Here is a 12,112-nt window from a genome sequence, read left to right as displayed (position 1 = left end):
AACGGTTCTGAATTGATTCTAAAGTGTTAATCAGTGACTTAATGTTAGGGTCCCATACAGAAGACGCATATTCTATTTTAGATCGGACGACCGTTTTGTACAGTAGTAGTTTTAAACAAACCGGAGCAAGCGAAAAGTTACGGCGAAGGAAACCAAGCATGCGATTGACATTGTTAGTTATGTGTTCGATATGCGTTTTCCATGAGAGGTCATTGGTAATGTATACGCCAAGATACTTATGCAGAAAAAAAAGCTAAGGGGGCGTCATTTAGAATATATGGATGCGGGTTAGCTTTGTAAGGTATTCGTGCTACTTTCATTGCTTTACATTTATATACATTAAGCTTCATTAGCCAAGTGTCGCACCAAGCAGAAATGTTATTAATGTCAGACTGAAGAACCAAGGTATCGGATGGGCTGGAAATTTCTCTGTATCTTACACAGTCGTCAGCGAACAGCCTGATAGATAATGTTATGAGATCAGGAAGGTCATTAATATAGATTAGGAAAAGGAGAGGAACGCCCGATGTTACTGAAGAAAGATTAAAATCATGGTCATTAACAGTTACATACTGAGTACGAGCGGCCAAAAAACATATAATACATTTTAATACATCACAATCTATGTTCAGTTTGCTGAGTTTGAGAAGTAGAAGAGGATGAGACACGGTATCGAAGTCAATGAATATGCAATCAACAATCGAAGAACGATCCAAAGCTGCAAAAATGTCGTTAGTAAACGCGATTAACTGTGTTTCACATGAATGATTTCTTCAAAACCATGTTGATGGGGTGTTGATGGGACAGAGATTAGCAGAGAGACTGCTGTGAGAAGTAAAAAGTGACTGAGTCAAGCTATGTTTGTGTAAAGTGGTGGCTTCTATGCCTAAAGGCAGAAGGATGGGAAAATGCTGGACTCCTTGTCGGAAGCCCGGACTAAGTCTTTGCACGACCTTGCGTAATTACACGGTCTACCTGGCGGCCGAATCCAGGTCTTGTACGGCGGCACAAGGGAGCTGTCAAGGTGGCACTTCCTACATTGCTTCCTGTTTAACCCTTTACAGCCAAGTTATGTCAATTTGCGACAAACTTGTGCACACCGTGTACTCGCCACTATATGGAATTTGGATAGTAAGTTTCATGTCAATATGTTCTCAACATCGAATGCTTTCTTTTCGTAAGTGACAGCTGCTCTGGTGTTCGAGCGCGGAAAATCTCAACTCGAATGAATGCCCTTCTAATTTATTCCAATGCATTGCCAACACATCTCAATATTGCAATCCATCTGGTTGTCGACAGAGATTAGCAGAGAGACCGCTGTGAGGTACATTTTACTTGAAGTAAAGAGTGACTGAGTCAAGCTATGTTTGTGTAAAGTGGTGGCTTTTATGCCTAAAGGCAGAAGGATGGGAAAATGCTGGACTCTCTGTCGGAAGCCAGGATTGAGTCTCTGCACGCCCTTGCATAGTTACACGGTATCCACGGCGGCCGAATCTAGGTCTTGTACATGGGCACAAGAGAGTAGTCGAGGTGTCACTTCCTACATTGCTTCCTGTTTAACCCTTCACAGTCAAGTTATGTCAATTTTCGACACACTTGTTCCACGCCGCCACTATATGGAATTTGGATCGTAAGTTTCATGTCAATATGTTCTCAACATCGAATGCTTTCCGGTCAAAGCTTATGTACCATTGGGAGTAAGTTGTGAAAAAAAAATATGCCGCAAATTTGCGACTACAAGCCATAGTCCAGCAAATGTTCTGTAAATTGGGACGTCTGTTGGAGAAATATAACTACTCTTTTGGGCTTCGAGCTGGTTTTGTCTTTCATTCAGCTCAAACTAGTTGCCTTAAGAGGGTGATAGGCAAATTGCCCTTTAATGTGGGCATTTTGACTTATCTAATTTGGCGGCACTAACAAAGTATAATGTGGAGGTTCCGATTCATTCATTGCTTGCTTTGTAAACCAGGCATTAAAAGGCTAAAACGCGCGGAGCATACCAGGCCTAAAAATTTAGAATTAAGTTCTGAGAGCACTATTGAGAACATGACTGCATATGCGCTTTCATAAGCGTGGGTTCTAAAGTTCCCATATTGGAATAAAAGCAGGTAGAGTTTTCTTTTCATTATTGACCTTAATAAATTTAATCTGAAGAGCATCATATCAAAACTTACCTTGGCTTTTCGGTGTGTGCTTTTCTGACTCAAAAAACGATGTACCCTCACGGTTTGCTTGATCGTACAAAGCAAAACACGAGGCGCGAGCGGAATGATGCGACGACTTCTTCCCTCTTTTTCAAAAACAGAAGTCAGGTCATTTGGACTCGATGTACTTTTTCTTGCCTCACAGTCTTCCCCTTGCTGAATGGCCGGCCTCGCCACGATCGTCCATGGGAAATGCACTGGAAATCCACTGACTCGTCGGCAATGCGCCTTTCGCTGCAGCAGCGACACGAGTCAGTGGAGACAACATCAGCGCCTTCGTATTACAGCAAGGGCCTGGTAAGCCTTTGCTGGTTATCCTTTTTTCCTGATTGATTCGCATGTCCTACAGGTTCGTCGCCGGGACGTACCGGATAGAAGAGCACTAAAGGGAGCACTCACTGACGTCACAGCGGCCGCCATTTTGTTGCCTGTGCAGAACTGTGAAAGGCTGCGGGCTTGCCTAATGAGATCGTGGCCTCCTGCTCTAGTCTGCATTGCTAAAACTATCTGCCCCAGAAAAAAATGGTTCACATGACGTCACGCGATAGCCCCCTATACGAGGTCGCAACAGAAGCGACTTTACCAAGCACGCGTTTTTAATCCACACAGTGCGCAGCCTGCAAAAGCAAACTCTGCGATCAATGCACTGCAAAATTTTGTGAACTCAAGGCAGTAAAGCTGCCCTCAGATTCGATCGATCACTTCTATTGGAATGTAGTGCAAACTTTTATGGTTTATTCCTAAACATGCTTCAAAGAGCAGTAGAAGTGGTGCGCAGGGATGTTGAACTTCTTGGCAGCACGCTAGTATATACGCAAAAATGCGTTCTTTACGACTCCTATTACCCGATTATATATTGAGTAATTACTCAGTCCCATCCCCAGGATGGCGATTCAAAAACCCGATGAAAACGAGGCTAATGACAAAGTACTTCCTGGTTAAAATCTCGTTCCCCGCGTGCGTATCCACGAAATGCACTGGATAGTGTTTTCGATGCCCCCAAAAAAGGGACAACAAACGACAAACACCAAATCTCGCTGCAAACTACAGATTTTAACCTTCGTGGTTGTTTTTCTGCCCCGATATTCGGGAAGGAAGTGGCTCACGGTGCAGTTGAGGTATCCACCTGCAGTTAGGTAATCACTGTAGTGGAGGTATCCACCGAAAAAGTGAGCCAATTTCTGTGCTTTTCCTTTTCTCAGCAACAACAAAGAGTCTAACTAGATTATCAAACTATAAAATTCGCTTTGTGCTAGTGGGCAGAGGAGCACTGATCTCTCCCTGTGGTTTCATCATCATGAAGTAAGGATTGCTCTTTGATAGATCCACGAATATGTCAACGCCGCAGAACCAGCACAACCACAGAACCAGCAGAAGTACCGCTACTGCAACTGCTGTCACTGTAAGAGACTGCAGATCCCTTAAAACCAAGCAATGACTACCTGGGCCCATGGAGCGCGTACAGTTCAGACAACTTCAGACATAGTTCTGAAGGTAGTAGGAAAGGCCACCTGTGCAATCTAGATGAGATCTGTATACGTCGAAAAATATTCCGGAAGCGTTGTAAGGTTTCTGCATCAGGTGAAATGATGAGCTTTGCTGTAAAGGCAAACCCTTCATTCAGTGCCAATACATCACTTCAGCGCCCAACACACAGCTGTAGTAACCTTTAAACCTTTAACCTTTAAATTCTAGACGCCCGTGTACTGTGCGATGCCAGTCCACGTTAAAGAACCTCAGGTGGTCGAAATTTCCGGAGCCCTCCACTACGGCGTCTCTCATAGCCTTAGTCGCTTTGGGACGTTAAACCCCATAAAACCAAACCTAACATGTGTGCAACGGAGTTTCCTCTACACGTTATGACTCGGGACAGAAAAACACCCAGCACAAACATCTGGCGACGTGTCGAGGAATTTAACAAGACTGATAAACGCCTATTAAAAGTCTTTTAACTCATGTTAACACCTCTTAAAGAATTAACAACAAATGAACCGCCTATTTCTCTTCGTCTTCTTTTCATACAGTATGGAGCGGCTACGTAAACGAAACAAAATTTATGACCTTCTTTATTTTCAGACGCCAGTCAGACAGGCAAACATTACTGCAGGAGAAACCCTCTCTCTCAGTAGGCGCACTCAGATTTTAAAAGCCACGTATAGACTGTACCCTAGCATTTTGGTGCAGAGAAGCGGTCAGTATTCAGGTTCAATGAGTGCGGTTTACCGGAAGAATATGTTTCTTCATTGAATGAAACAAGTTAGATGTTTCGCCTTAAAACCACCAGGTTAATATCGAACAGATCAAGGATGCAGTCGTCAGGAGACTGAGAGCACCAGTAACTGCAGCCCCTTTGTCTTTCAGGTGATGTGCACCTGATTATTTGTCCGTGTTAAGTCCATCTAGATTTGTATGCGGAACTGCGGCAATGTTTGGTCCACAACTGCAGTGTGTTCCTCCACAGCCCGATCTTCGCTGTACACACCATCATTCAACATATCCATAACACACGTTAACTTTCTGCGGCACATGCGTGAGAACGGCTGGCAAAAAATGTTCACAGACATGCCCTCAATCCGAGACGAGCTGTCTTTGGGTGCGACCTTACGACGCCGCGGTCGACGACAAAGTTTACACCACTAGGACGTAGAATCAGTATGTTTTCTTTCAGTAAGTTTTTTTTTGCAAAGGATTTAACTGGGGGAGTTTTAAAGCTCAAAATATGGTCAGCAACTATGTGACTGTGGCCAAAAAATGCTCACATTGAGCGGTTGTAATCCATGGTGCCCGTTTGCTTATAAAATAAAAAAGCGGCCTGTGCAAGGCTCCTCGATGGGGCATTAACTGGCTAGTGCAATTCTCCGACATAACTAAAAGTGCCAACTTCATCTAGCCAAAGGTTGTCTGCGGGGAGATTGAGAGAAATACTGAGTCCTTTTAGATGCTGGACTGTTGATCCTGTAGCCTTAAGACGCTCCATTCTAGAACACTGTAAAAAGAAAACTCTTCCATGGTTTCTACGCATGTGGGACAACACTGACATCCTTAGGATGTCCCTGCGAAGTCTTTACAAGACATGGAGCCAAGAAATGCGCAGAAACTTCCGCGGATATCACTTACATATCCTCTTCTCTGCAGTTTATGTATTCAAGGGAGGTCTCTGTAAGAAGTAGTGAGGATTTTAGCGAGCCTTAAAAAGGTGGAACACGCCGGCTACTGTTCAAATATTTTGCGGGGGGGGGGGGGGGGGGGGGGGGGGGGGGGTATCGGCTAGAGGATATTTCTGGGCCCACATGAAGGATGTTCGCAAAGTGATTTACATTTTTTGCGATTTAGATGTCGACAAAATACTGCTGCTTTTCACAATTACTTTTTCACTTGCCCCAGTGCTGACATTTTCTTCAGGTAAAATCTGCGTAGTATGACATGCCGTCACAGCGAACGTGTCTAAAAAGCATTCTGTGCAAAACGCACATTAGGCTACAGAAACGATACAACCCAGAGATACCCAGAGACATGGCATACGAACATATTGACCAATCTACAAAACAGAGTATATCCAAGATATACTCCAAATCTAAGACCCTCCCTTTGAAACCAGTCTCGCTTGCACGTTGGGAAGTACTATTTCATTAATTTATGAATCTTTGATGACACAAACAGGAAGCGAAAATGGCCGGAGCACATTGTAGATAACTTTATTAGACCACTCTGCCCGCTTTGCCGCGAACATTTTGCAGACGTAATGAGACATGATTCATGTAAATGTCTATAATACCACCAAAACGGGCTATCCATCAGTTCACATGTCCTGCCATCTCTGCAAAAAGAATATGCATTCCAAGATAGTGTGCGCATTATCTCCGGAACGGTATATCCATCACATAACATATATAAGGGCATCTAGAACAAGGGCTTGTCGCGGACCCAAATACGTATATTTCTGGTACTCAAAGGATATACTTCAATGATTTTGATATTTCTATTGTCTGGTGTTGTGAGTGTACAACTGAAACACTTAGAAATGAAGAACTGGATTAGTTGAGACGAAAACACGTGCATTGCGGGACTACACAGAAAATGGAAAACCCAAAGCAGAAAGTAATGGTCGTATGATAACTCGCCCCACTATATGAAGGTAAATCTGGGTGTATCAGAACTTATAATGTGAAGTGTGTAGTAAATCAGCAACATACCAGACACTTTACACTCGAAGATGGCCATGCCCATTTGGACGTCGATGCAGGCACATACTCTCCATGAGACCCTAGGGTTAGGGACAACTAATTTCATGTGAATAAACGTGCAGTAGAAGCCAGCAAAAAGCGATTGGATGATCGGTGGCTAAAAAAAAGAGTAGTGCCATAAGGTTATATGCTGAAGATGAAAGGTCGAGTTGATGAAAAAATGGGGAATATATAGATAACGTCATTTTTGACAGATTACTCAGAGAAATATAAATAGAAAGCACCGCTTTCAAACATGATGCTCCTACCTTCCATCCATCCATCGAGCATATTGATGCGGTGCCTGGTGGTGCCTAGTGCTACACCGCTGCCGTTTCCTCCTCTCTTGTCTCCTAACATGCCTGGCCACGAAATTCTTAGCACGTTGGTGTCGATCCCACCTCGGAGCTGGGGGTTGCAATTCCACCGGCGGCATGTGATTCTCTTGTGTTTATAATCAGTTGTCTTTAAATGAGAAAATGCAGTATTAATCTCTCTTTCATTAACACCACAAATAACAAAATACATTCCAGTATGCTCCATGGTTTCAGTGACTGATGGTGTCCTTCATGTACGTCATAACGAGCCCTCTTACCCCATCCCTTGACTGGTCAGCACCATACGCAGGCCGTTTACCTTGACCGTGTTGATATCCACTTTCATGTCCAATGTTTTTACAGAAAGTCAGAGTAGGCTCTTGTGGGGGACGTCCGAACGCGAGCCGTTAAGTTCATGCGCAGCTGATGCCACAGTGGCGTGACGGTGATCACTGTTGGTCTCCATCTTGCAGACCGGCCAGCCTCGCCTCGGTGCCGCAAGAAGGCAGCGTTGCCACTGGTTCTTCGTCTCCAATGCCTGCGTCACGCTTCAAACTGGCTGCTATGCTTCTAGCAGCGTCACTGTCCTCATCACACTCCACAAGCCGAGTGAGTGACTGCTGATCTATGAGATGGCATTGGTTTATTCGAGAACCAGGATGTACGGTGCAGACCCGTACATTTGGGGGCAGGAGCGAGCATTTCAGACATGAATGTTTAGACTCGTTTCCTATAGTACTTGAGGTTGCTTATCGGTAAATGTGACTTTATTGCTGGTTTGGCCTCGTATAAACGAGCGTTTTCTATCACTGGCTTTGCTGCCTAAGGTAACTCGGAGCCCACGCTTTCCTTCGCCAGTTTTGAAGCACTGTGTGGAACAACAATTCTTCGCTCTATTATTCTAAGCATACCTTTCAAATAGATTAATTAGTTCTGCAATTTTTGGCTTAAAGCGTCCGATTCGCTACCTCTATATACAGGTAGAAGCAAAACAACATGACACCCTCGTTCTACCTTAAGTATCGTTTTTTTGTTGTTGGTGTTATGCTCCACGAACCTGGGTTTCATCCCCCGGAAGGCAAGTTGGTTATAAAGATTTAAGCTGTGGTTCGTAGCTCTCTTACGGTGTGATGACTGCAGTAATCACTGACGTCATGAATCCGTGCAGATCGTCAGGGAGCAAGCCCTTATTAGCATCTACCCAAGCGCAGTCATACTGCTATGGAGGAAAGTTCTGCAGTTTCCACACAAGTTACATAGTTGAAGGAAATTTTGGTCCGGGGCCCATGTTCTCAGGCCCAGAACAAATTTTCTTTAAAATGCGATGCACAGATTTTCATTTTAGTCGTATCTAGTCGGTGCTAAAGAGAAATTGATGCCTTATTGCAATTTTTTTCTGCATTGGAGTAGTCCCCTAAATATTGCACTGCTATTTGAGCACACACACAGGACGCATTCTTTTTCTGTTTTTTCGCCAGCTATCTCAAATGGCATGGTGCCTAAAAATTTAACAAGTGCCAAGGCAGGGCATCTTTAGAGTTCATGGAGCGAGTCTCTTATGCTCGTTCACAATAGTAATCGAATACGCCAATTGGATGGTAATTCTGCTAGTTCCATTCATGCGTTCGCTGCAACAAAAAAAAAGAAAAGGGGTACTTTCGGCTTCTGCCCAATTCTTACCCATAATTTTTTGACAAAAGCGTTATTCAGCGGGACTCCGTTTATGAACGCAATTTTTTATATAATGGAAGTTTTCACTATAAAAATCATTATATCCACAGATCACTATACGGCAGTCTTGCATTTTTTTTTATTAATGTTTATTCTGCCCCGCCGCGGTGGCTCAGTGGTTACCACGCTCGGCTGCTCACCCCAAAGACGCGAGTTCGATCTCGGCCACTTTGGTCGAATTTCGATGAAGGCGAAATTCAAGAGGCCCATGTGCTGTGCGATTGTCAGTGCACGTCAAAAGATACACGGTGGTCGAAATTTCCGGACCCCTTCCCTACGGCATCCCTCATAGCCTGAGTAAGTTTGGTACCTTAAACCCTCTAACTCAAACCAATCACGAAATATCGTTACGCAGCTACCAGGTGGTTATTCTAGGACAATATTCTAAATGCTTTCACATTAAAAAGGAATATTCTCTAAGCTCTTCCTCAGGTAATCCCTCCAAACAAAATTTGAAAGCTTCAATGTAAAATTTAAACTGAGTTTTTCAGGTTCCTTCGGGTTAAATTAAACACTTTTTTCCGGGAATATAACCAGCCAATGGCAAATACAGAGCTGCACTGAAAAAGTTCTATGTTCAAAGGCTGACTTTCTAGTACATTTTATTTTAATCCTCTGCAGCTAATGTTTTTCATTATGCCCTACGCAGCGGCTAACGTAAACTGAAAGGCAACCAATAAACATTCACGCACTTTTTAATAATGGTTGAATTTCGTTGAGTACATAGATATGCATTAAAGATCGTTGCATGGATCCTACTCAATTTGAAATCCGACTATAGGGCGCCAAGCCCCGGTGCCCAACGAAATAAAAAAAATGTTAAGTGCAATTAAACTATCTCACTTAATTGAAATCTGCAGTTTTACACAGGAAGCTGCATTTCAGGGCGGAGAAATAGGCTTTTCAGGGCGGTGGTAATAGCCATTTTGGCACAGCATTCCAGCCCCCGTGAAATATGGGTGGTGCTTTAGACGAAAAGGTTACAAACTGCAAAAAACATCGCGACGTCTTTCCGGTGCCATTATTTTTAGTGTATAAACCCCCCTTTTTTTGATGACCTCCCTTCAGTAGTACAATTCCTTATGAGTGGCTGGTTACCACGAGCAATACCAAGCACAGGGCACATTCCACACATTGAATTGAAGGTTTATGTCATTGACGCGTGACGTTCAAGCATCTTGTACCTACTCACAGGCAGCTGCTTTTGAGGCATTGGGCAAGCACCAGAGCGCGGCAGTATTCCAAGAACAATTGATTATTCTCAATGCCATAAACACCCAACTATATTTCTGCAGATGCCTGGGCCAAATGTGAGAAGCATGTCCCCGCATGGAGCAGGCGGGGTCCGAAAGCGGAGACCGCCAGCAGCGGAAAGTCGGGGTCTGCCATCACGAAAGCGGTCTGGCAGCAGGTTACGGCTTCATGACCTTGCCTGTTTGCAAGGCCCCACGTGATGTCCGCCTTCGGGTGAGCGTCCATCCCGAGACCCAAGGTACGCACGCGTGTCAGCTTCTCGCTGAGGCAATGCGTAATTCCTCCCGCACGAGCAGTAACCCAGTATGAAATTGCGCGCATATTGACACACATTATGTGGAAGGATTTGTTGTGCTGCCATAGCTCGTGGCACTGAATTCAATACCGCACGCCGGCCTTGTCTGGATGGAGCGGAAATCGACTAATGCGTGCTACCAAGGGTTCGTGGCACATTTAAGAACCCCAGGAAGTGACATGGCCCTGAGTATGACCAACTGCAGCGTCAATACTCTGTCCAGCTTGGGCAAATCGAGAGTTGTATAAAGTCCCTTTGCCACAGGTCTTCCGAAGGCGAATATTACAGGGAAAAGAGTGCCACCCAGCAAACATACAAGCTATTGATGAGCTACCCGCAGCATATCTTGACAGGGTGCTTTGTTATTGCTGGAGAGTAAATTTTCAGGCATGCGCATATTTTCGTTGGTCGGAACACGGTAGTGGATCTTCTGAATTAAATTGAACCTACACACTCACGAATATTTCTGTGCGTGGTTCTCCCAGGAATATTTGGTGGTATGGATGTGAAACTTGACCCTAATTCCTGTTCATGGTACAGTATGACGTCCTCTCTCTGATGAGCGCTGCAATGCCGCTGCAGTAAAAAGACACATTTATTGCTGCAACAATAGCTTCAGGTAGCAACGAAAATACTCGCAATGACTCCAGTCCAGGTCTTCCGACTCACCAGCAAGGTTGCGAGCGAATGTTCGCCCACGCTAGGGCTAGGGAAATACTCAGAGGCTGGCCGGGGCGAGACGCTGCAAATGTCCCCCCCCCCCCCCTTCGTAGGACTCAGCCCGCTGGCGGAGATCAGAGCGCCGCGCTGACTGTAATGCACGCAACGAGTTCCCGATTCCCGAGCCAGAGAGAGCTACCTCCCGCGCGCGCACGCAGCAGTGACTCCGTCCGTGGCGCTGCGGCACGAACGCCCTCCCTTGTTAATGGTCTTAAAAACTAAGGAAGATTCATCTCGGAAAAGGAAACCGAAGGGGACGGAGGAAGGACAGTCCCCACAACGTAGCAAAATGCTGGTTTAAGTAGCCAACAATCTTTCTGAAGAATGGCTTGGCCAAATACGGGAATCATGTCACCACATCTAAGCAGCGCTGACTTCTGCGGAGGCACCTAGCGACCGGCATGAAGTAGTTCGAGGCATATTAAATGAATTAGAAAATGAGCCTCTCCCGCACCACTACTGTATCGCGGGTGTAAACCGATCAAAATAAACGAATTGGGCCCGCAAGCAATTTTGCCACCCGAAGGGAGAAAGTAAGCAATGAGGGAAGGGTACTATAGCGACTTACAGCCGGGGGAGCGGGCACAAGGACATTCCCCTGGTGTCCCCTGGGAAGTAGCGGGAGGGATGGGCAAAAGGATGGTTGGTTTGGTTTGGTTTTGTTGAGTTTAACGTCCCAAAGCAACTAAGGCTATGAGGGACGCCGTAGCGCAGGGCTCCGGAAATTTCGACCACCTGGGGTTCTTTAACGTGCACTGACATCGCACAGTAGACGGGCCTCTAGAATTTCGCCTCCATCGAAATTCAGCCGCGATGAATGGTTGTAAGGAAATGGGTTGGGATGAGGGATGGGAATATGGACAGCGAGATTTTTGTTCAGATCCTTCAATTGTCTCGACTACATTGTTGGCCTGCCTGGCCAGGGCAGAGAGCATCGAGATTGCCCAATGATGCGGCCCCACTCACGGGATGCCCGACCACCCACCAAACGCAACGGGCTCCGACCGCCGGAGACAGGAGATCCTAACACGGGGTCAGCGGCTACTTGGGGCCCCTCCACGAACCTGCCAGCTAGCAACCGACGAGTGCTTTTCACGGTTTTTGAGACTCCGGAAATATGTGTGATGTGATCCAGCCTGTAGAGGCCCTATTACGTCAGCCTATCGGCCCACCGGCCCTCGGCACCATTCCCTAACACAACCGGGAGGACCCATCTGTGCTTCCAACCAACCAACCATGAACTTTTCTCCAAGGCCGGGCGACCGGGCAACAAACCAAGAACGGGACTTAGGGTGAGATGGCCGGCCCGTTACTCAGCCGTTACTCCACAATATCGCCGGAAGCACCTGGACGCTTCGAGGTCGTGCT

The 12,112-nt window shown here is 45.6% G+C and overlaps 1 protein-coding gene across 19 annotated transcripts in view; it reads left to right on the top strand.

Annotated features, from left to right (window-relative positions):
- LOC149324567 (uncharacterized) overlaps window positions 1-12,112 on the top strand; it is a 259,754-nt gene that overhangs the window by 30,699 nt on the left and 216,943 nt on the right. For 5 of the 19 annotated variants that reach the window (XM_089565402.1, XM_089565398.1, XM_089565401.1 and 2 more), the window contains exons 2-4: window positions 2,350-2,501; window positions 7,218-7,353; window positions 9,771-9,967. The exons of 12 other annotated variants lie outside the window; for them this stretch is intronic. Coding sequence is in view for 3 of the 7 variants with exons in the window: in XM_089565384.1 (XP_089421510.1) it covers window positions 9,805-9,967 (163 nt within the window). In the remaining 4 variants the exon portion in view is untranslated. The remainder of the gene's footprint in view (window positions 1-2,349; window positions 2,502-7,217; window positions 7,354-9,770; window positions 9,968-12,112) is intronic. 2 more of the 19 variants (XM_089565386.1, XM_089565385.1) reach the window with 2 other exon arrangements.

This window comes from Amblyomma mixtum, unplaced genomic scaffold (assembly GCF_055824585.1).
Source record: "Amblyomma mixtum isolate Tamu unplaced genomic scaffold, ASM5582458v1 scaffold_23, whole genome shotgun sequence".
Lineage (NCBI taxonomy): Eukaryota > Metazoa > Arthropoda > Arachnida > Ixodida > Ixodidae > Amblyomma > Amblyomma mixtum.
The sequence above is the reverse complement of the archived record's forward strand: the minus strand, read 5'-3'. Positions and strand labels throughout refer to the sequence as shown.